The following is a 23,097-nucleotide window of genomic DNA, read 5'->3' as shown; positions in this document are numbered from 1 at the left end:
AACAAACCCACAGTGCCATAAATGTCTCCTACACTCTCTCAAACTGAAATTTCATTTCTAAGTGTAAATGAGGCCAGAATTAAAAAGACAAACAGCATGAATAGATGAACCAATGCAGCACGGACAGCAGGGAGGCATTTGTCACTGCTTTCATCGATTCTGATTCCATCTCAGAAGGCTGTTCTCTTTGGAATCCCTTCAGAGAAACAACAGGCAATGGGGATGGCAAAGACTTAAAACTCCACTACAATCTCCTGATGATCTCTTAGATATTCATAAGTGGCAGAATGAGTCCACCTTTAGGTTTTATTTCAGTTGTAATAATGAGTTATGAATAATTGATCACTAGGTAATAAATTATTCAGGTAGGCACACAGTTTCCAAGGAATCCTGTAGTGAGTCTAGTTAATGGCATAATAGAAGCCAAAGGCAGCTGCGAAGGGACATCCCACACAATAACCCCACACTGCAGAGGCATGGGTAGTTAGTGCCTCTCAGTGTGGGCTTTTCCAGAAGGGGCCATATTAATACCTTTTGAATTTTTATAAAGTAGCTGTTCCCACTGGGTACTTATAGTGCTATTAAAATACTGAGCCCTGACCTCTTTATCCATCAGACCGGAATATTTGTTATCAGCCGAGCATGACTTTTGCTGCTAAAACTAGTATTAAAATGAAAAACTAAGAAACAAGAATGCATACACAGACTCACTTAAAAGCATGTGTGTGTACACACACACATGAGTTTTTATGATTATGTGAGGTTAGCCAAATAATGCAAAAGCAAGTTTTACCTGGGAGGAAATTATATACTGTTCTGTTTTTGAAAACTTTTCAGTATTTACTTACCCCTTATAATAAACCCAATACTCAACTCCTTTAAAGATAGTAAGACCTATGTAAAATTCAACCTCAGATATGTCAAGTTCAATCCATATTGAACATCCAAATGCTTCACTTCCTGTCTTGCAAATTACAGCTGTCATTGATCTATCTTATAATTTCCATTTCTAAAGCAATTCTGAAAATATTAGAAACTACATACTGGAGCTCGATAATTGTTACACTGAAATATTTTTGAAATAGCAACTTGAGTTAAAAGCAGTTAATCACCAAAGAGCAAATCCAATATTGTAAAAAGCAGATTGGCTGATCTTGTCCTGAAACCCACAAGTACACATGATTTGATGAGGTTCATGGGATGAAAGACATAGAGGTAAGAAAGGGAATGAAGGGCAATTGGGCCACAAATCTGGGAGGTGGATATGGATTAAATGTTCAGGTTTAATAGGTTTGCTCCAAATTCAAACTAATGGGAACATGGGAACATCAACTATAATGAAAATGCTAAGTGACTACTACACATGGGAGAGATCGGGAAAACTGACACCTCCCCCCCAAAAAAACTGACACCCAAATATATTCTAATCAGAGACTTGATGTTCCAAATTTTCCACTCTTAGAAATTTGGAGCTGGGCAAGGTGGCATATGCCTATAATCCTAGTTGTTTAGAAGGCTGAGGCAAGAGGATCTTAAGTTCAAGGTCAGCCTCAGCAACTTGGCAAGGCCCTAAGCAACTCAGCGTGATCTTGTCTCTAAATAGTTTTAATTGGTATTAAAGATTAAAAAGCAACACTCAGTTCTAGCAACTGCAAATTCAACCAGTTTAACATTCATGTAAAATGTATCATGGTCCAGGTTTTGAATTTTCTAAATATAATTGTTAAGGTATGATTGATATACAATACACTACACACATTTTTTAGTGTGTAATTTTATAAAATTTGACCTATGTATATACCCATAACACCACTTCCATAATCCTAATAATGAGCCTATCCCCCACGTGTTTCTTCATGTCCAGAGCTTACTTTTTTAATAACTAAAACTTAGGTTGAGTTTTTCATATAACTACCCAAGCATAGCACTGCTGTACTAATAAGTATATAGCATGTCAAGGTCCATACTTGTATCAGGAAATAAGACCTGTGAAAGCAGCTAAGAAATACTCAAATACTCACACAATTGTGTTCTTATTCAACTATGAACAGGAATTCAATTTCACAGTATTTTAATGAAGGTCACAACTGCTTATTTTTACTATTATATGAAATTATTTATGCAATGAATAATTAGTGGAGTACACAGACCACTTTTAGAACTCCCTGATGTCAAAAATGTTTGTTTCCCACTTAAATGTCCACTTCTTTCCAATACTAAGCTTAGAAATAACTGAGCAAAGAAGCTATTAATTACATGAAGAGTTGTTGTTTTTCTTCCTCACTGACTTTTAAGTCATGGACATAACTCCAAGTTTATTAATTAGGCCTGGGTGTCAAGGCAACTAAACTTTTTCCCCAAGAAAAAACAGTTCAAGGGTATTAGTCTGAGCCATAAAGTAATTTTAATTGAAGACTTTACCCCTTTTCATTCCTTTGAATTTTAACTCATACTGTTTCCCCGTGACAGCAGTAGGAGGAAAAATTCTCCCAAGAAGACCATTCAAATAGAATCAGTAATCAGAAGGATGGGGCATGCCTATAATCCCAGCAGCTCAGGAGGCTGAGACAGGAGGATCGTGAGTTCAGCCTCAGCAAGAGTGAAGTGTTAGCAACTCAGTGAGACCATGTCTCTTAAAAAATAAATAAATAAATAGGGCTGGGATGTGGGTAAGTGGTCAACTGTCCCCCTGGAACTAAAAAAAATAAATTACAGATTATACTTGAAGATATTGTACTTTCTTTGGGGATGGGAAATTAAAGTTAATTAATATTCTCTTTGAATGTTTTGATACTCATCAACCATTAAAAACCATGGATTTTGGCTACTTAAGTTCTTCTGGACCTTATTAAAAACGTGTTCAGGAAAGTCCCTTTTTCAATAAAGGGGGAGGGGGAGCTTGAACTAGACAACACCCATAAAGTTTTTCTCTTGCATATTCTGCATTAATTCTAAATATCTTACTTATTGAATAAGTGGGACAAACATTTTAAATAATAGGCTTTACTTAGGAGTCTTGTATTTTAAAATCTGGGGTAGTCAAAAATAACATTACAAAGGGACCAGCATATCCAATAATATTTTTATTATTATTTATTAAAATAGTTTAGATATCCCCCCATCTCATACATTTAAATGAAGAACTATAGTCCTAATTTTCTGAGAGTACTACTCAGTGTTAGCAAAGCCATCAGCTTCTCTATTCACAAATCCTCAAAACACCACAATGGAAGAATGGAATGGCATAAATAAGGAGACTTAAACAGTCAATCTGAAAATCTAAACAAATATACCATAGTAATTTGAACATATGTTTACTGTCAACATTAATATGTCTGAGTATTCAAAATAAATCACTTTGTTTTCTCTCATAGTAACAAAATTTTTTTTCTGTTTGGGTTTTTAAATTTTTATTTCTTCCATATTATATTGATGCATTCAATTATATGGAAGAAATATATTGTTTTTAAAAAAGGAGTTTTGAGTGTTGTCTTATTCCTAAAAGCTTTTAGTTATTAAGTCATCAAAGCAGGCTCTTTTTGGCCCCCTGCCCAAGCCAAAAAAGAAATTGAGGGTTTCCTTGCATCCTAATCATACTAAAATACTCTATTTATTAGTCACCTCTCGTGTAAATATTAAAAACCAGGGAGTGGGAGAAGTACAAGGTTTCTTTAATGCTAACACATGTAGCAAACTAGCCTCAGGAAAATCACTTACTTTAGAATATTGACTTTATTACCATTACTGGAATAAGTCAGAGTAATGATGTGCCTTTGCACGTTCTCTTTTTCCTTTCTATCTTCCTAATGTTAGATGTTGTAAGATAGCCAAAATCTCAGGGCTTGACCTTATCACAGGCAGAAATTGATGAAGCCCAAAGTGAAGTCCAAGTTCAAATATGCCCTTTCCAGACTTACCAAGCCCAAGATCCCTTAGAACCTGAACTATTTTAAGAGAAATTTTAACATGCTTTCATATTATACTTTTTCTTAAAATATAAGATTAAAAAATTTAAACTGATCACTACAATGTAAAAATTAAAGAAAATTGTTTTGAAATTTGGCAGGCTAAATGGCAAAAAAATCATTAGTTTCCTCCAAATTGCTTTCATAACTCTGCACTACATAAACCACTGAATCCTATTAAGTTAACTTAGCCCACTCAATAACCCTTGTCTTCTTTCATAGATACCCACTGGAGAGAAATCATGTCCATAATACAGAAATAATTGCTTTAATAAGAGCACATTGAACAAGCTCAAAGTTGGAGTCATTAAATCTACTGATGTTTTGTCTAGATTGATTCAAAACTTGTAATGATATGCTAAAATGATTAAATAAATCAGACAGAAAAATTCATAAATGGGTTTCAGTAGGTGTAATATATAAACACTAGCTTAGGCTTTTGTTAAATAGCCAATTGTTTAATACCATTTGCTATCAGCTATTAAATGGTAGGAATTACTGTCACAATTGAGTTATTGAAAATTTACTTCAGATATTATAAATTCCATGCATTATAGTAACAATAATTACTCATTTTAATTATTTTTGTCATTATCCAGCTACTATGATCAATTTATTAATCTTCTAAGAAGAAATAATATCCTTTTTTATGAACAGTGAAAACTTATATATAGAAAGAAGGATTTTTTTAAGTTTAGTCCTTATAATATGAAAACTGATTTCTCAATATGTCAGAAATAAACTTAAAAATGGATGAAGTGCTTTTTTTCTAATTACAACTGAGCCTCTCAGCAAATGTAGCCATAATTTAAGAGACCCCAAAATACTTCAATTTAATGACATAGAATGTCTGTGACTTGTCAGTGATTGAAGCACACAGTTCATTAGTTTTCCAAAGTTATGCTGTTGACAGGATATGCCAAAATGATCATTATATCATGTCTCTAAGGACCTGGAAAGAGGAAAGTAATAGTCTAAAGAGAACGCCAGAACCTAGAGATCCATTAAGAGGGGGCCAAGTGATATTAAACCATACAGTGGACTATGATGCAGGCATTTAGAATGGTGCTTTTAAACCTCTGTACCATTTTAGGGCCTTTTACACTGAATGGAACTGTTCCCCCACAGTTTTGCCTAATTCAAAATCCTGGTCCTCTAGCAACCAGGAGCAGCACTTAGACATGCAAAAGCTTGGGCTCCTCCCACCAGACTACAAATCTACAAATCAAAAATTTGGAGGTAGGGAGAGCCCAGCAATTTGTATTTTAACAAGCCCTCCAGACAATTATGATACCAAATAAAGGGTAAAAACTGCCAGCTACTTCTTAGTCACTCTTAAGATCTCAGCTGAAACAATGCTTCTCAGGGAAGTCTTGCCTTGCCCAGCCTCATGCTGCCAGGTTAGGTGGGTCCATTATACATCACAGCAACCAAGACTTTATTTTACTTTTTAAATTTATTTATTTATTTATTTATTTATTTATTTATTTATTTATTTATTTATTACTAGGTATTGAACTAGGATCTTGCATGTGCTAGGTAGCAACCATTACTTTTCTTTCACAGTAGTAGGTATTGCAATCTATAACTACTTCTTTTTATGATTGGAAAATTAGTGTTTTTATCTCCCACAAGACCAGACTCTAATTTTAAGCCTACTTGTCCCTTCAGATTATCTTGAAGATCTCAAAAAACTCTGATACCGGGGCCACACTCCAGGCTAAATAGAATCTATTCGTCTGTGACTTGGTTATCTGTATCTTTAAAATATTGTGAGTTTACTGTTCAGCCACAGTTAAGAACCACTGCATCAGACTCAAGTTTCGTGAGGAGCCAGTGACCAGTAGTAAATTGTGATCAATATTTGTTGAATAAGTAGAGATTTTTTTTGTTTGTTTTTTGGGTTTGTTTTTTGTTTTGTTTTGTGGGTTTTTCTGTTTTATTTTGAATCTTGAACATGGTATAAAATACCAAATACACAAAAAGAGTTCAGTCGAAAGTAAGTCTCCTTTTCTCCCTATCCCCTATCTCTGAGGCAACCACTGAGACCAATGCCATGTTTCCTTAAAAGATTGAATAAATTTTTGTTAGTGCATACAGAAAGGACCAAAAATTGGATGGCTGGATCTTAGATTATTTTCTGGCTTCTTTATACAAACCTGCATTTTTGTAAAATGTACATGTATTAGTTTCAATACTTTGGGGGAAGGAGGTTCCCCTAAGGATAATTGTATGTTTCTGCATCCAGAACTATTTCATAGAGAGACCATGGGTCTGAGGATTCCCAGAAAAATAGAATGTTGTTCTGTGTTATAAGGATGAGACCCCTTACCTGGCATAAGGGAACAATGGTCCAATTATTCCACTGTTGTTTGGGGAATATTTTCACCTCTGATTAGATATTCATTCTCTCCAGAATTTCCATCAGAAAATCAAGGAATGAGATAACTTTTCATTCTAGGTCTTGAATTAAGAATTAGCATAAAGGTTTATGGATATATCTTGTCTAGACTTAGTTAGCATAAGCTCTTCACCAAGGCTCCCTGCTTTTGGGTATTTTAAGATGAAAAGCTGAGGCCTGGTTCCAGTATGGTGACTCAAACATTATTCGGTCTTTCAAAGACACTGTTCCCCTTCAACCCTATGCCAGATGGTGGTTCTATCTTAGTACAACACTTTGAATCTGGGCTGTTAAGTCTGACATGCTCTCAGGAGAGACTAGGGTTTAGAAAATTATGTAGCTATACAGTAATAGACTCTGATCCTAAAACTAGGGTTTTTTTAAAATTGCCTTTTAAAAAATTTTACCGCTGCATTAAAATTTTACATAATAATGAAATTTGTTGTTACGTATTCATATAGGCACACAATATTCAACTGCCTTTTTACAACTTTCCATCTTCTTCACTCTTAGGTCTAAAATCATTCCTCTCTGTTGCAAGTGAAACTAATTCTAGCAACAACTCCTGGCCCCCTCTCCTCCATTTTGTTTCCATGGATGAGTGATAAATTAGTTTAAGACTTAAAAATCCACACAAATACAGACCCAAGAACTCCTCAAGGAGGCCAAGCCCTGAGGTTCTATGTATTGGCTGCTTGAAGACATTGAAAGCCTTAGAGGTCTCTCCTATTTTGAGCCATCCATGGACTGCGTGTGGGCCACCATGCATCAAGCCTAGTGGATAGGAACATCTGGTATCTGGGAATGACAATAGACATTTCCTCTGGTTAACTGCCCTGACACACTGTGAATTTCTGTCCCACTCTGCCATGTCCCACATAGCACCTGAGATGGGTGTAACCTGCCAAGATGCCAATCAACCTGCTGACAGCAAGACATCAAGAAGCAAGACTCCACCCTTGAAATCTTATCTTGATGTACCCCCTTAAATAAACCACTAAAGCCATCTTTCCTTCGTCTAGTTCCAGCTCTTGTGTGGGCTGGATATATCAGGGGCTCCACTTTTGTAAATACATTTCTGATTCTTTGTCTATTGTTCTCCACTAATTATTTTAGACTTAAAGTTCTCAGGTGGCTCACACCCTCCTAGCAGGAAGAAGAACCCCCTTCCCCCATGAGACATTGGCTGTCACTCCTTATACTTTCCTATTAAACTTGTGATCCTCTTCTCATGTTGTAGATGTAGGAGGTTAGGAAGAAATGCCCTCTTGAGAGAAAAAGCATTTCTATGTTATTATGTTGACCGCATGATTTAAGCAAAGGATAAAGTATAGGAGCCACAGTTAAGGGGGGAAATGTTTGGATATTTACATGGACAAGAGCAAGAGGGAAACATTAAAGTTCTTAGATAATAGAGAGAAACCAGGAAGATAAGGACCATAGTTATCCAGAAAGAAAGCCAAACTTGGCCACTGCAACATATCTAAGAGCAACCTGCCACACAGATATTTAAGCTTTGTCTTGTACCATTTATTAGTTGTTTTATGTCAGTTAATTCTGACTCTTTCTGATTAGAAATGTCTTATCTTCTGATTTGGCTCCCTCTCTTGATCAGTTCAGAGCAAAGGTTCCATATTAAATTCTTTTTTTTTTTGAGAGAGAGAGAATTTTTTTAATATTTATTTTTCAGTTTTCGGTGGATACAACATCTTTATTTTATTTTTATGTGGTGCTGAGGATCGAACTCAGTGCCCCACACATGCCAGGCGAGCACGTTACTGCTTGAGCCACATCCCCAGCCCAAATTGTATTAAATTCTTAATAGTTGATCAAAAAGACCACAGAAGAAAATCAAGTCCACATAATAGAATGATTATATCTTGTGATGAAACTGAAAAAAAAAAAAGGTCATCCAATGATGATAAGATGAATGTAAAAATTCATTGCAGTGGTGGAAATAGTTATAAGTTTAGTCATGTATTTGAGGTTTAGTCAACCTCCTTGGCATCTCTTTTCTATTAAAACACCTGCATTGTGTTAAGAGTCAAAGTAACTTGTTAACTCATTAAAATCTTTTGGGTTTGTCTTTACATCTCATAGAGAGTTAACATCGAGGAGAAGCCGAGTGGGATCCAAGATGGCAGAATAGAGAAGGTACTGTTTCTGACTGCTCTGTGGAATGAAACCACGAAAGCAGTCAGGTGGCATCTCCACAAGGTTTCACCTAGACGGAATACAACATCTCAGAGCATGTGAGAGGACGCCTATACAGCAGATTTTTGCAGAACCATCAGAGCTGCAACCACCTGTGCAGAAACCAGAGCCTCTGTGCTCCAGTAAGACTCTGGACCCACAGCCCACAGTTCTAGTGCACACAGGGCTCTCGATCAGTGTAGCAGAATCACCTAATCAGCTGCGCTCTGCTCCCACACAGGTCACATGGCTGCAAACTAGCCATGGCACAAGGTCATCTCAGCTCCCCCACTTCACCAGACACCCCAGAGCTGGAAGCAGACTAATTCCATCTTGGAAGACCTTCCTCTCCATTTTTTGGTGAGCATGACTACCAGCGTGGATCTCCATTTGAACAGATACCTGGTTTCCAACTTCCTCCCCCTCTTCCCCTCCCCAGCTGCGATTACTTGGCACAGTGACTACCCAGCACAAAAACCACTCTCAGTTGATTAGGAGCGCAGTGCAACCATGGTGCTGCCCACTTGGTACAAGCCTGAGGGCAAGAGGTCCTGCAGTTGGGTCCTGATAATCAAGAGAGGGGTGGGGTCTAAAACCTGGAACAAAACAGAGAGACCAGGATAGGGGAAGCTCCAGGCATGAGTGGGAGACCATACCAGGGGCACAAGTCTCCTCACCCTGGTTACCAACACCACCCTGAGGACAGAGACCCCACCTTAAAATAGAAAACTCTACCTACTGGAAGAGAAGAAAAGCAGGAAGGAAACGGAATTCTAAGACTTTTTTTTCTTTTTTTTTCTTATCCTCCTTCTTTGCCTCTACCCTTCTATCCTCTGGCCCTCACAACCCCAACATATGTGAAACCAAGAGCTTTGCATGAAATAGAACATTGAAAACTGAGTCACCAGAATAATATAATATAGAGGAATTGCATAAGCCCCCCCTTTTTTCTTCTCTTTTTCTCTTTCTTTCCCTTCTTTTCTTCTTCTCTTTCTTCTTCTTTCAAGCTCCAAATTTTACTATTTTAACATCCTGTAATTTTCTAAATACATGTGTGTTTGTTTTTATGTACTCTACTGTCCTACCACATACTTGTCTACCCTAAATTACCTCCTGTCTATTCCCCTCTTACTAACCCTCTTCATTAGAGTTCTCCTCCAAATTTCCAAAGTTATATTAACCCCATACCCTTACACCTTTCTCCCTTAGCATACTGTCCTACACCTGACCCCCAGTTCACTGTCCACCACCAGAAATTATACACCTTTTTTGAAACTACTGATTATATTTTAAATAATAATTGAATCCATCATTTCTGGACATTGAGACTAACTATAAATGTTTTAATAACAACAATTTGTTCATAGGTGATGTTATTGTTGATATTGGGATCGGTTTACATTGTCTTTCCCCACAAAGGAGGGATCTTGGAACCATACAAGAGCACTACAAACCTAAAGATAAAAACAATAACACACCAGTCCCACAGAGCTGGAAAGAAAGAAACATGAGCAGCATGAAAAGACAAGGGAAGAAAGTACCACAAACAAATCAAGATACCACATCATTAGAAGAAGAGCTACAGCAGAAAAAATTACAGAGAAAGATTTCAGGATATACATGAAAATGTTTTTTGGTTCTCAAAGAAGACATTAGAGAATACAGGAAGTGAAAGATCACTTTGACAATGAGCTATATAAATAAATCCAAGAAGCAAAAGATCACCTCAACAGGGAGATAGAGGTCATATTAAAAAAAAACAGAAATTCTTGAAATGAAATAAATAATAAACTGGATTAAAAACTCAAATGAGAGCATCACCAACAGAGTAAACCACTTAGAAGATAGGACATCAGACAATGAAGATAAAATATATCATCTTGAAAAAAACATAGACAACACAAAGAAAATGATAAGAAACCATAAGCAGAACATTCAAGAAATATGGGATAGCATAAAAAGACCACATTTAAGAGTTATTGGGATACAGAAAGGCATACAGGTCCAAACCAAAAGAATGAACAATCTATTCAGTGAAATAATATCAGAAAACTTTCCAAACATGAAGAATGAAATGGAAATCCAAATCCAAGAAGCCTACAGGATGCCGAAAATGTGCAAAATCACAAGAGATCCTCACCAAGGCAATTATAATGAAAATGCCCAACATACAGAATAAGGAGAGAATTTTAAAAGCCAAAAGAGAAAGGAATTAGATCACATACAGGGGTAAACCAATTAGAATAATGACAGATTTTTCAACACAGAGCCTGAAAGCTAGAAGATCCTGGAACAACATATTTTAAGCTCTGAAAGATAATGGTTGCCAACCAAGAATCTTGTATCCAGCAAAGTTAAGCTTCAGATTTGAAGATGAAATAAAAAAATTCCATGATAAACAAAAGTTAAAGAATTTATAGCTAGAAAACCAAACATCCTTGGCAAAATATTTCATGAAGAGGAAATGAAAAACAGCAATGAAAACCAGCAGAGGGAGGTAGCACCCTAAAGGAAAAATTAATCACAGAGGAAAACCAAGTCAAATTAAATAACAAAAATAAACAAATATGGCTGGAAATACAAACCATGTCTCAATAGTAACCCTAAATGTTAATGGCTTAAACTCACCAATCAAAAGACATAGGCTAGCAGATTGGATTTTTTAAAAAGATGCAACAAAATGCTGCCTACAGGAGAATCATCTGATAGGAAAAGACATACACAGACTGAAGGAGAAAGGTTAGGAAAAATCATACCACTCACATGGACTACTGAAGCAAGCAGGAGTGTCCATACTCACATCAAATAAAGTAGACTTCAAGCCAATGTTAATCAAAAGGGATAATGATGGACATTACATACTATCCAAGGGAACCATACACCAACAAGACATAAAAATCATAAATATATATGCCCCAAACAATGGTGGGTGTAGCTATGTTCATCAAACAAACTCTTCTCAAGTTCTAGAGTCAAATTTACCACAACACAATAATCACGGGTGACATGAACACACCTCTCTCACCACTGGACAGATCTTCCAAACAAAAGATGAATAAAGAAACTATAGAACTCAATAACACAAATAATAACTTAAGACTTAACTGACATATATAGAATATTTCAACCAACATTAAGCAGATATACTTTCTTCTCAGCAGCACATAGATCCTTCCCTCAAATAGACCACATACTATGCCACAAAGCAACTCTCAGCAAATACAAAAGAGTAGAGATACTACAATGTATTTTATAAGATCATAATGAAATGAAATTGGAAATCAATAACAAAATAAAAAATAAAAATTTGTGCATCACATGGAGACTGAACAATATGCTACTGAATGAATAATTATTACAAAAGACATCAAGGAGGAGATTAAAAAATTCTTAGAGGTAAATGAGAATACAGATACAACATATAGAAATCTCTGGGACACTATGAAAGCAGTACTAAATTCATTGCATGGAGTTCTTCCTTAAAAGAAGGAAAAGTCAACAAATAAATGACCTCACACTACATCTCAAAGTCCTAGAAAAAGAAGAACAAATCAGCAGCAAAACCAGTAGAAAACATGAAATAATTAAAATTAGAGCTGAAATCAATGAAATTGAAACAAAAGAAAAACTGAAAAAAATTGACAAAACTAAAAGGTGGTTCTTTGGAAAAAATAAATAAAATTGACAGACCTTAGCCACACTAATGAAGAGAAGGAGAGAGAGAGAGAGAGAACTCAAATTACCAGCATATGTGATGAAAAAGGCAATATTACAACACACACTACAGAAATACAGAGGATAATTTGAAATTGTTTTGAAACCATATACTCCAACAAAATAGAAGACATTGAAGGCATCGACAAATTTGACCATATACTATGCCACAAAGCAACTCTTAGCAAATACAAAAAACAGCATATCTACCCAGTTTGAGTCAGGAAGATACACACAACTTAAACAGACGAATATCAAGTGAGGAAATAGAAGAAGCCATCAAAAGATTACCAACCAAGAAAAGCCCAGGGTTGGATGGATACACAGCCAAGTTTTACAAGATCTTTAAAGAATAACTAATACCAATACTCTTCGATTTATTTTAGGAAATAGAAAAAGGGGAGCACTTCCAAACTCATTCTATGAGGCCAATATCTCCCTGATTCCAAAACCAGACAAAGACACTTCAAAGAAAGAAAACTTCAGACCAATATCTCTAATGAACATAGATGCAAAAATTATCAATAAAATTCTGGCAAATAGAATACCAAAACATATAAAAAAGATTTCATATGGAAATCAACAAATGTAATTCATCACATCAATAGACTTAAAGATAAGAATCATATGATCATCTCAATAGATGCAGAAAAAGCATTAGATAAAATATAGCACCCTTTATGTTCAAAACACTAGAAAAACTAGGGATAACAGGAACATATCTCAACATTGTAAAGGCTATCTACACTAAGCCTCAGGCCAACATCATTCTAAATGGAGAAAAACTGAAGGCATTCCCTCTAAAATCTGTAACAAGACAGGGATGCCCTCTTTCACTACTTCTATTCAACATAGTTCCTGAAACACTGGCCGGAGCAATTAGACGGATGACAGAAATTAAAGGAATATGTATAGGAAAAGAAGAACTTAAATTAGCTCTATTTTCTGATGATATGATTCTATACCTAGAAGACCCAAAAAGCTCCACCAGAAAACTTCTAGAACTAGTAAATGAAGTCAGCAAAGTAGCAGATTATAAAATCAACACCCATAAATCAAAGGCATTTCTGCATATCGGTGACAAATCCTCTGAGAAGGAAATAAGAAAACTACTTCATTCACAATATCCTCAAAATAAATAAGATACTTGGGAATCAACAAAAGAGGTGAAATAACTATACAATGAAAACTATAGAACCCTAAAGAAAAAAGTCAAAGAAGACCTTAGAAGATGGAAGGGTCTTCCTTGCTCTTGGATAGGCAGAATTAATATTATCAAAACGACCATACTACCAAAAGCACTGTACAGATTTAATGCAATTCCAATAAAAATCTCAATGGCATTCCTCACAGAAATAGAAAAGGCAATCATGAAATTCATTTGAAAGAATAAGAGACCCAGAACAGCTGAAGTAATCCTAAGCAGGAAGAGTAAAGCAGGTGGTATTGCTGTATGAGAACTTAAAGTATACTACAGAACAATACTAACAAAAACAGTATGGTATTGGCACCAAAACAGGCCGGTAGACCAATGGTACAGAATAGAGGATACAGAGACTAACCTACAAAATTACAATTATCTTATGTTAGACAAAGCTTCCAAAACATGCACTGGAGAAAAGATAGCATCTTCACCAAATGGTGCTGGGAAAACTGGAAATCCATATGCAACAGAATGAAATTAAACCCCTGTCTCTCACCATGCACGAAACGTAACTCAAAATGGATCAAGGTCCTAGTAAAATTAAACCAGAGACTCTGTGTCTAATAGAAAAAAAAGGTAGGCCCTAATCTTCATCATGTGGGATTAGGCCCCAACTTCCTTAATAAGACTCCTATAGCACAAGAATTAAAATCAAGAATCAATAAATGAGATGGAATCAAACTAAAAAGTTTCTTCTCAACAAAAGAAACAATCTGTGAGGTGAACAGAGAGCCTACATCCTGGGAGAAAATTTTTATCCCTCACACATCAGATAGAGCACTAATCTCTAGGGTATATAAAGAACTCAAAAAGCTAAACACCGAAAAAACAAATCATCCAATCATCAAATGCGCCAAGGATCTGAATAGACTCTTCTCAGAAGAGGATATACAATCAATCAATAAATATATGAAAAAAATGCTCATCATCTCTACCAATCAGAGAAATGCAAATCAAAACTACTCTAAGATATCATCTCACTCCAGTCAGAACGGCAGCTATTATGAAGGCAAACAACAATAAGTGTTGTGAGGACATGGGGTAAAAGGTACACTCATCACTGCTGGTGGGACTGCAAATTGGTGCAGCCAATTTGGAAAGCAATATGCAGATTCCTTGGAAATATGGAATCATATGATCTTGGAACCACCATTTGACCCAGCTATCCTTCTCCTCTGTTTATATGAAAAGGACTTAAAAACAGCATACTACAGGTACACAGCCACATCAGTGGTTATAGCAGCACAATTCACAATAACTAAATTGTAGAGCCAACCTAGATGTCCTTCAGTGGATGAGTGGATAAAAAAAATGTGACATATATACACAATTGAATTTTACTCAGCATTAAAAAAGAACAAAATCATGGCATTTGCAGGTAAATGGATGACATTGGAGAAAATAATGCTAAGTGAAGTCAGCCAATCCCCAAAAAAACAAATGCTGAATGTTTTCTCTGATATAAGGAGGTTGTCTCATAGTGGGGTAGGGAGGAGAAACATGGGAGGAATAGATGAATTCTATATAGGGAAGAGGGGTGGGAGGGAAAGGGAGGGGGCAGAGGATTAACAAGGATGGTAGAATGTGATGGACATCATTATACAAAGTACATATATGAAGACTTGAATTGGGTGTTAACATACTTTATATGCAAACAGACATACAAAAAATTGTGATATATGTGTATTAAGAATTGTAATGCAAAACAACAACAAAGTACATGTATAAAGGCATAAATTGGCGTGAACATACTTTATATAAAGAGATAAGATAAACTGTGCCGTATATGTGTAATAAGAATTGTAATGCTTTCCACTGCTGTCGTGCATTAAAAAAAAAAGACAGAGAAGAGTTAACATTGAGAATATATAAGAAACTTAATAGAAAAAAGAAAAATAGTAAAACGCATAATCTGATTTAAAAATGGGCAATAGACCTAAAGAGACATTTCTCAAAAGAAGACAGAAACAACCTACAGATAGATGAAAAATACATAACATCATTAATCATCAGGGAAATGCAAATCAAAACCACAATGAGATAGCACCTCATTCCAGTTACAATGGCTATTACCAAAAAGATTAAAGATAACAAGGATGTAGAAAAAAAGAGAACCTCTGCACACCATTTGAAGGAATGTAAATTAGTACAGCAATTATGGAAAACAATAGGGTGGTTCCTCAGAAAATTAAAAATAAAATGACCATATGATCCAGCAATCACACTACTGATCATATATTCAAAGCAAATGAAATTACTATGTAAACTAGACATCTTTGTTTATTGAAGCACTATTCACAACAGCCAAGAAATGTAATAAAACTAAGTATCCCATCAACTGATGAATGGATAAAGAAAGTTTGGTACATTTACACAATGAAATACTATCTAGACATAAAAATAATGAAATTCTATCATTTATAACAACATGGATAAGCAGGAAAATACTTTCTTAAGTGAAATAAGCCAGACATAGAAAGACAAATACCACATAACATCACTCATATATCTAAAGAAATTTATCTCACAGAAGTAGAATTTAAATAATGGTTACCAAAGGCTGTAGAATGTATGGGAAAAGGTTGGTTAATGGATACTAAGGTATAGTTAAATGTGAGAAATAAGTTCTATGTTCTATTTCACAGTAGTGTGACTATAGATAATAATAATGTACTGTATATTTTTTAAAAGCTAAAAGACAAGATTTTTAATGGTTTCATGGCATAGAAGTGATGTTTGAGGAAAGAGACATACTTGCCCTGATTTGAACATTATATTATATATACAAGTGTGTGTATGTGTGTGTGTATGTATATGTGTATAAAAATAGCACATAGTATCCCATAAATATGTACAATACTTGTGTGTCAATTAAAAAATCATTTGGGTTTGCAAAATAGAAAACATACTTTGACATCTTAACAAAAATATAAGATGAAATTATGAACTAAAACTAGAAAAAATTTTTTAGGAATACAATATAATTACATTAATTAGACCAGAGTAGCTATACTTATTTTTTAAAATCCCCAAAGTTGCTTTTTAAGTTTCAAAATGTAAAACACAATAAAGGAAAAACCTCTATCCCATTCACTACTCAATTTAACAATTTAATTTTATTCTACTGAGATAATAAAAAAGGAATTCCAGATATTTATACCAAAAGAAAACTCTCTCCAAACATGCAATAATCAAGTGTAATGTGTGTGGCTTTTATTTTTATCCCATAGCTAATCTGGAAGTCAATAAAAATTTAAAAGAATGTAACTAAAGATCACAGTATACACAAAATATCAATGATAGAGTGGTGCCCCCAAGTGGCATAATGAGAAACTGCAATATTTTGATTGTAAATTTTCTTTTATAAGTTTTAGAGATGTAAAAGAGTAAATGACAACAGAATTATTATAATATCGAAAAAAATCCTTGAAGAAGTTTTTAAAATCACATGCCTAATAGCAAATTACTTTGGAAGATTTGTTTCTCAAAAGCAGAGTGCAAAAGAAAAACTTCCATTTAGTAGAGGATTCTAAAAGCAGTCACTGGGTAGATTGGCTAAAGTTTGATTAGACTTACTTTAATTATTTTATTGACTTGGCTTGTTTATAATTAAGGTGAATTTCAGTTGTTACTGAGTGATAATTCTCTGTAAGGCCGTATGATAGCTTCATCTTATAAAAATAGGTAGACATATTATTTAATCCTTATTACAGTCTTATGAGATATTATACCATGTTACAGAGAGCATAGTAAAGTTCAGATTAGGAACCATGTATGCTTTACTCTTTGGCTTCTTCAGCTTCTGAGCCATGGTCTTAATGATGACACTGTAGTGCCCTCTTTCTAGCATTCTAGGATTTCATGAGCAGTCATATCCGTTTTCTTTCCAGGTTTAGTAAATTTCCAGAAAAAAAAAAAAATCAGCAGATAGTGGAAAGGTAAGATGCAGTTAGGCCTAAGGGGCATGAATAGGAGCAGGAATGTGGCTAATCAGATAACAAAGAATTTGTCCAAAGGGAGTCATTGCTAGCCAGATCCAGTCCACTGTGGCTACGAAGGCACAGATTTTAGCAAATGTTACTCAATCTTTTTGTTTTATTCTTCTAAAGGAGATGAAATGCTCAATTTTTGAGAGCTGCCCATTTGAAAATACTAGCAACTAATTTAGGATTAAAAAGAAATTCTATGCAGACCAAACAAAACACACCTGAAGGCTGCATGCGACCAGTATGTAATTTATTTTAGATGATGAATGATTCCTTTTCCAAATAATCCTAGACTAGACCTTTTAGTGCCAAATGATTTGACCATTATTCTCACCATTGGATTCATTCCACAACACTAGGATTTGTCTGTCATCTTCAGCTCAAATCATGTGTTTTAAGATTATTTCCAATATAAGAAAATTTACTTATAAATCATTATCAGCCAACCAGTCCCAGACCCCCCACCTTTTCTTACTTTCTTTCCCCCTATGGACAGCCTCACATACCCATACCCACCCCCACACACTCTACACTCATTAATCTCAAGTCCAGAGCTTTCAAGATCGGTTTTCACACATTTTATTTTAGCTCCTTTTAATCAACATTTTAGCCTTTCTGTGAATTCTCTTTAAATTCCTCATCTGTCTCATTAGTTGAAAAAACTCAAATTTGACATGGTCCAAAGTGTGGTTTTTATAAGTCCTCGGCCAAAATTAGGTCTTATGCTCAATGCTGAAGGCTCTCTAATAATTGCCAAATATTCATCATCCTACTCTGTGATGCTAGAAGAGCACCTCTAGATTAAAGGGGAAAAATCCTTTGGGGGGCAGGAGTCATAATGCATGTTTTCTAAGAATATCAGTAAAATTCCAGCTCTTTCACAATTCTTCATGTAGAAATTTATTGAAAACTATTTAAAATTACAACTTTTAAAAATTCTACACAAAGTACTTTAAAGGTTGATCTTTAAAATAAAGTAGTAGCATTAGTGACACTTGCTTTTGTAATTTCTATTAATATGAAAAAGTAGAAAAGTATTTATCACACACTAACTTTAAATCTGCACTTAAATATCCAATGAGAAAAAGCTGGAATAACTCAGAGTATCTAAAAAACTTCTGAATAAAAGAATAGACTATGGGATGGAAATCTGGTCTTCTAGGGCTAAGGGCTGATTTCTTGGATCATTTTGCTTCTGCTTTCTCTGCTCCTGTTTCTACTTGCAAGTTTCTTATCCTAACTTCAGTTCCAACTTTCACTGCCAAAATTTAAAAAAAAAAAAAAAAAAAAAAAAAAGCTTTAAGCTAAAAATGAAAGTGTATCCTCATCCAGAAGAAATGTACTATCCAAAAAGTATTATTACATTTTTCTCTGGGAGTTATGGGGTCAAAACCAAAAAAAAAGCAATTTACAAGGAAGTCATTAACATAAGCTAATTTTAAACAAAGACTGAATTTGGTTTAAATATCTAGTCTGAGGGCTTTTTGAGCACAGATTTTGAAAATTTCTTTTAGAGAAAAGCCAAATAAAATTAATGCCATGTTTCCTTTAGTACATCATTTTCACCTCAAATGTGAATTACTGCTTATTTATATTTCATAACACTTCTAAAAGTGCAGTCATAAACATTACTTCTTTTTCTTTTTCAAGAAGTTACAATCAAGTTAAGTGAAAGCAATATTGTAATTGGGACTGTGGTATACTAAAAAATTATCATATGATCTACCCCATTTACCTTCTTTAGGTTTTTTGGATACTTTATTCACAACTGAAATGCCTTTAAGAATCTTATCTGGGGCTGGGGTATAACTGAGTGGCAGAGCACTTGCCTGGCATGCATGAGGCCCTGAGTTCAATTCCCAAGACCACAAAAGAAAAAAAAAAAAACATATCTGAAGAGATAAATGAAGGAATAGCTTTAGTAGCTTCTTGCTTTAATGCAAAAAAAAAAAAAAAAAAAACAGGTTCAAGGATATCCAATGTTCTTAATCAGCCAGTTGTTGCACATACAGGGAGCCAAGGTCAGTATGAAGCATTTTACTTACAATTCCTCTCCTCTTTTGGCTTTCCTATCTGAAACCAGATAGACAGTTCCAAAACTTCCACTTCCAAGTTTCTGCTGAAGCACGTATCTTCTTGCAATCAAGGTCTCTGGATTAGTGGAAACAGCTGTTGATGCACACATACACTTAGCTGCCTCTTGGAATTTCAACATCGCTCCAAACAAGATAGTACTGGTCTGTTCATTTATAGAAACTTAACAAACAAGTCTCCTAATAGATGATCCAATTCATCCAGCAAATGTTGGTCAATGCCTGAAATGTGAAAAATCCACACATCAGGTCTAAAAGATGCTAAGACTCCTACAGAATATATAAGTATTAGACAGTGAGAACTGCACCTTGATTAACAGACTGATTGCTTATTGGTTAGTTTTAATGATTTCAAAGGAATGAAAAAAGGTAGAAGCTTCAAATTCCAGGACAAGGCAATCTTTCATGGTAAGAGAGTCTATCTTAGTACATCCAAATTTGTCAAAACTAAAAACAAACAAACAAAAGGCTATCCAGCCCATCTGGTGGTACACACCTGTAATCCCAGCTACTCAGGAGGCTGAGGCAGAAGAATTTCAAATTAGAGGCCAGTCCAGGCAATTTGGAAAGATCCTAAGCAACTTAGCAAAATCCTTAATAAAATTATAAATAATAAGGGTATATACAAAAATTGGAACAATACAGAAAAGATTAGCATGGTACCTGAGCAAAGATGACATGGAAATTTGTGAAGGATCCCTTATTTTAAAAATGTTTTAAAATAAAAATAAAAAGGGCTGGGGATGAAGCTCAGTGGTAAGGTACCCCTTGGATTCAAACCCCAAAAGGGGAGAGGGAGAGAGGGAGAGAGGGAGAGAGGGAGAGAGGGAGAGAGGGAGAGAGGGAGAGAGGGAGAGAGGGAGAGAGGGAGAGAGGGAGAGAGGGAGAGAGGGAGAGGGAGAGGGAGAGGGAGAGGGAGAGGAGAGAGAGGAGAGGAGGAACAGAAAGGAAACCATGAAAAATGATGGCCTGGGAATCACACATACATCTGTACTCCCAGTGATTCCAGAGATTGAGGCAGAAGGATCGCAAATTTGATGCCAGCCTTTGTAAGACCCTGTCTCAAATTTAAAAATAAGGAGAGCTGAGGATGTGGCTCAGTGGTAAAGTGCCCTTGGGTTCAATCCTCAGTACAATAAGTAAATAATAAGGCTGGGGAATCTATCCCAGTAATAGAGTATCCTGGGGTTAAATCTCTGGGACCATCAAAAAAAAAAAAATCCAAATACAGTTGTCAATTCCTTAAATCTACACACTTGCATCAACATTTTGCAATACTCTCTTTGCACTTTAGGTCTATTATGGTTTACAAATACTGAGTTAGAATTAAAGAAGATAGCTTAATACTGGTTTAGTTTTTTTTCCTGTAAATTTTAATCATAGTTTTTCCACTTATTATAATAGATGAGAGGAAGGATAAGAATTCAGAATGAATTTCTTCCCATGTTAAGCAAATTCTGATCCAGTTTCTGAAGCTTCTATTATACACTGTGGGTAGAGAGTAATCTCTCTGGGTTAGAATACACATGTATTTCAAAACTAAAATCATATTCTAATATTAGCTGAATATAAATGTGCTATGGATAAATCTGTAATTCCTCAAGGACATATGAAATGTATGGCAGAGTTATGAGAAGTAGGACTATTTCATGAGTAGGTACATAGTAAAATCATTTTTATTTCATCAAAATGTTAACTGTTTTGCTAGTAATCATGAAAATTATGCTTTTGTTTTAAATCTATATGAAAATGATTTTAAATTGAAGACTATGCCTTGAAGTTAGGTTTTCATATTCAATAATTCCAAAGTAGTAAGTCAAAAAGCTATTGTTTGGGGGACTGGGTTGTGGCTCAGTGGTAGAGCGCTTGCCTAGCATGTGTGAGGCACTGAGTTCGATTCTTAGCAACACATATAAATAAAATAAAGGTCCATCAACAACTAAAAAATATTTTTTAAAAAAATCTATTGTTTATAATGAAGATCAGTTGTCTTTATGTGATAGTAGTGTCAGTTAACCACAATGACAATCAACCACAAAAATGACCTCATATATTCTTAAAAGAGAACATAAACATGTAAATATCCATTTATTACATTTTATTACTTAAAAATCCATTGATCACATTTTATTTACTTAAAATTTTATTTATTACATTTTATTTTCAAACTAATTAGTTGTTTCACCCCATGCCAGTGAGATTAGAGAAATGCCCCTCCTCAAAGAAATATTAGTGAAATTTGCTGCTAAAAAAATAGGGAAAACTGGAGAGCAGGCCTCTAATCTCTAAATGTATCTTTTGTTTTCCTCACTAGCATATAAAAGTGTATTCTGGACAAATTGAGCTGTTCAGAAAAATGTATGGACTCTCAGCCTTTTCCACTGAAAACAGGGCTTCAGATCCCTCAGTAATTCTTATTTTAGAGAGATTAAAGTCTCCACTTAGTAAAGCACAGAATTCGAGGGCAGAATAGATATGGGAGGTTCAGATCCAGAGCTCTTATTTGTAAAGAAGAGTTTAAACCTGGCAGCGTGCAAGCAGTCTGTCCTGGGCTGCAGAGTACTCTGGGGTTAGGGTCCCTGCAGCCCAACCTCACATCAGCCCTGCCACCCTGGGTCATCCCAGTGCACGTGTAGCCCATCCCTTCCCCTGGTCTCCCCTGTAAGTCTACCCAGTAATGTACCAGCTTTTAGATTTACAGTTCACTTGATCTACCTGTTCTCTCATCAACACCCCTAACCCCTGAGCGCAAGAAGAAACCTTTGTATCCCCAGGACTTGGCACAACATCTGACATATACTAGAATGTTATGAGGGCAAAATAGTGTCCAACAGACTAACTGCTGCCCAAAGTGTGGGGGAGGGGGAAGAGGGGACAAATGAAAAGATGGATAAGAACCTAGAAAGGGGAGAGATTATCTTCTTATGCAAATTATCCACGGGAAGTAAAAAGAATCTCCCTGGAGCAAAAACAAAGGAAAGGTGAGTGTTTACCACTTGCTGAAACAAAGTAATAAACTTGTTCCCTGGTAATAAACTCGAGGAAGGAGATTTGACACCAGATTCTGCTAAACTAGACGTCTAACTATCCTTAAAGGTAAACTTCAACTTTGAAGTAAAACAATTCTCAAAGCTGATTAGGCCACATCGAGGGGCAACAGATACTCTTATTTTCCCGAGACTAAGAGATCCGGGAGGTGACGAGTCGACGATAATGAGAAGAAGCGAGGAGAGAGGCCTAGAGAAGCAGGACCCTGCCCGCGGCAGCTCGAAGTCACAACCTTCCCCGCGAGGGGGAGAGGGGCACGCTGCGAGGAGCGCAATTCGCATTACCTTTCGCCGCCGCGGGCGGAGGAGCGGCGGCCCCGGCGGCATGCCCGAGTCCCGCCAGTAACTCGGCGGGCCTCAATTTAGGGGCAGCGGTACCCCGCCGTGCTCCGGAGCACCGAGGCTACAGCTGTTTGGCGCGGTCGCCAAGGAGACGGCGCGGGGCATGCTGGGAAGTCGGGGCGAGGCTTTTACCCAGGCGGAAGTGCTCGCGG

General features: G+C 35.9%; 1 protein-coding gene and 1 non-coding gene across 2 annotated transcripts in view; one reads left to right on the top strand and one right to left on the bottom strand.

The window, feature by feature from the left end:
* The window catches only part of Nek11 (NIMA related kinase 11), a 347,795-nt gene extending 324,791 nt beyond the window's left edge, over positions 1 to 23,004 (bottom strand). The window contains exons 1-2 of the mRNA XM_026383853.2: positions 22,889 to 23,004; positions 19,509 to 19,778 (exon numbers count right to left, since the gene is read on the bottom strand). Of these exons, the coding sequence (XP_026239638.2) occupies positions 19,509 to 19,678 (170 nt within the window). The 5' untranslated portion in view covers positions 19,679 to 19,778; positions 22,889 to 23,004. The remainder of the gene's footprint in view (positions 1 to 19,508; positions 19,779 to 22,888) is intronic.
* Positions 20,159 to 20,264, top strand: LOC113179444 (U6 spliceosomal RNA). Its single transcript, XR_003300347.1, has one exon. It is a non-coding gene; the product is annotated as a U6 spliceosomal RNA (small nuclear RNA).
* Positions 23,005 to 23,097: the final 93 nt, after the last annotated feature.

The sequence above is a fragment of the Urocitellus parryii genome, chromosome 2 (assembly GCF_045843805.1).
Source record: "Urocitellus parryii isolate mUroPar1 chromosome 2, mUroPar1.hap1, whole genome shotgun sequence".
Taxonomy (NCBI): domain Eukaryota; kingdom Metazoa; phylum Chordata; class Mammalia; order Rodentia; family Sciuridae; genus Urocitellus; species Urocitellus parryii.
This window is presented reverse-complemented; position numbering and strand designations above follow the sequence as displayed.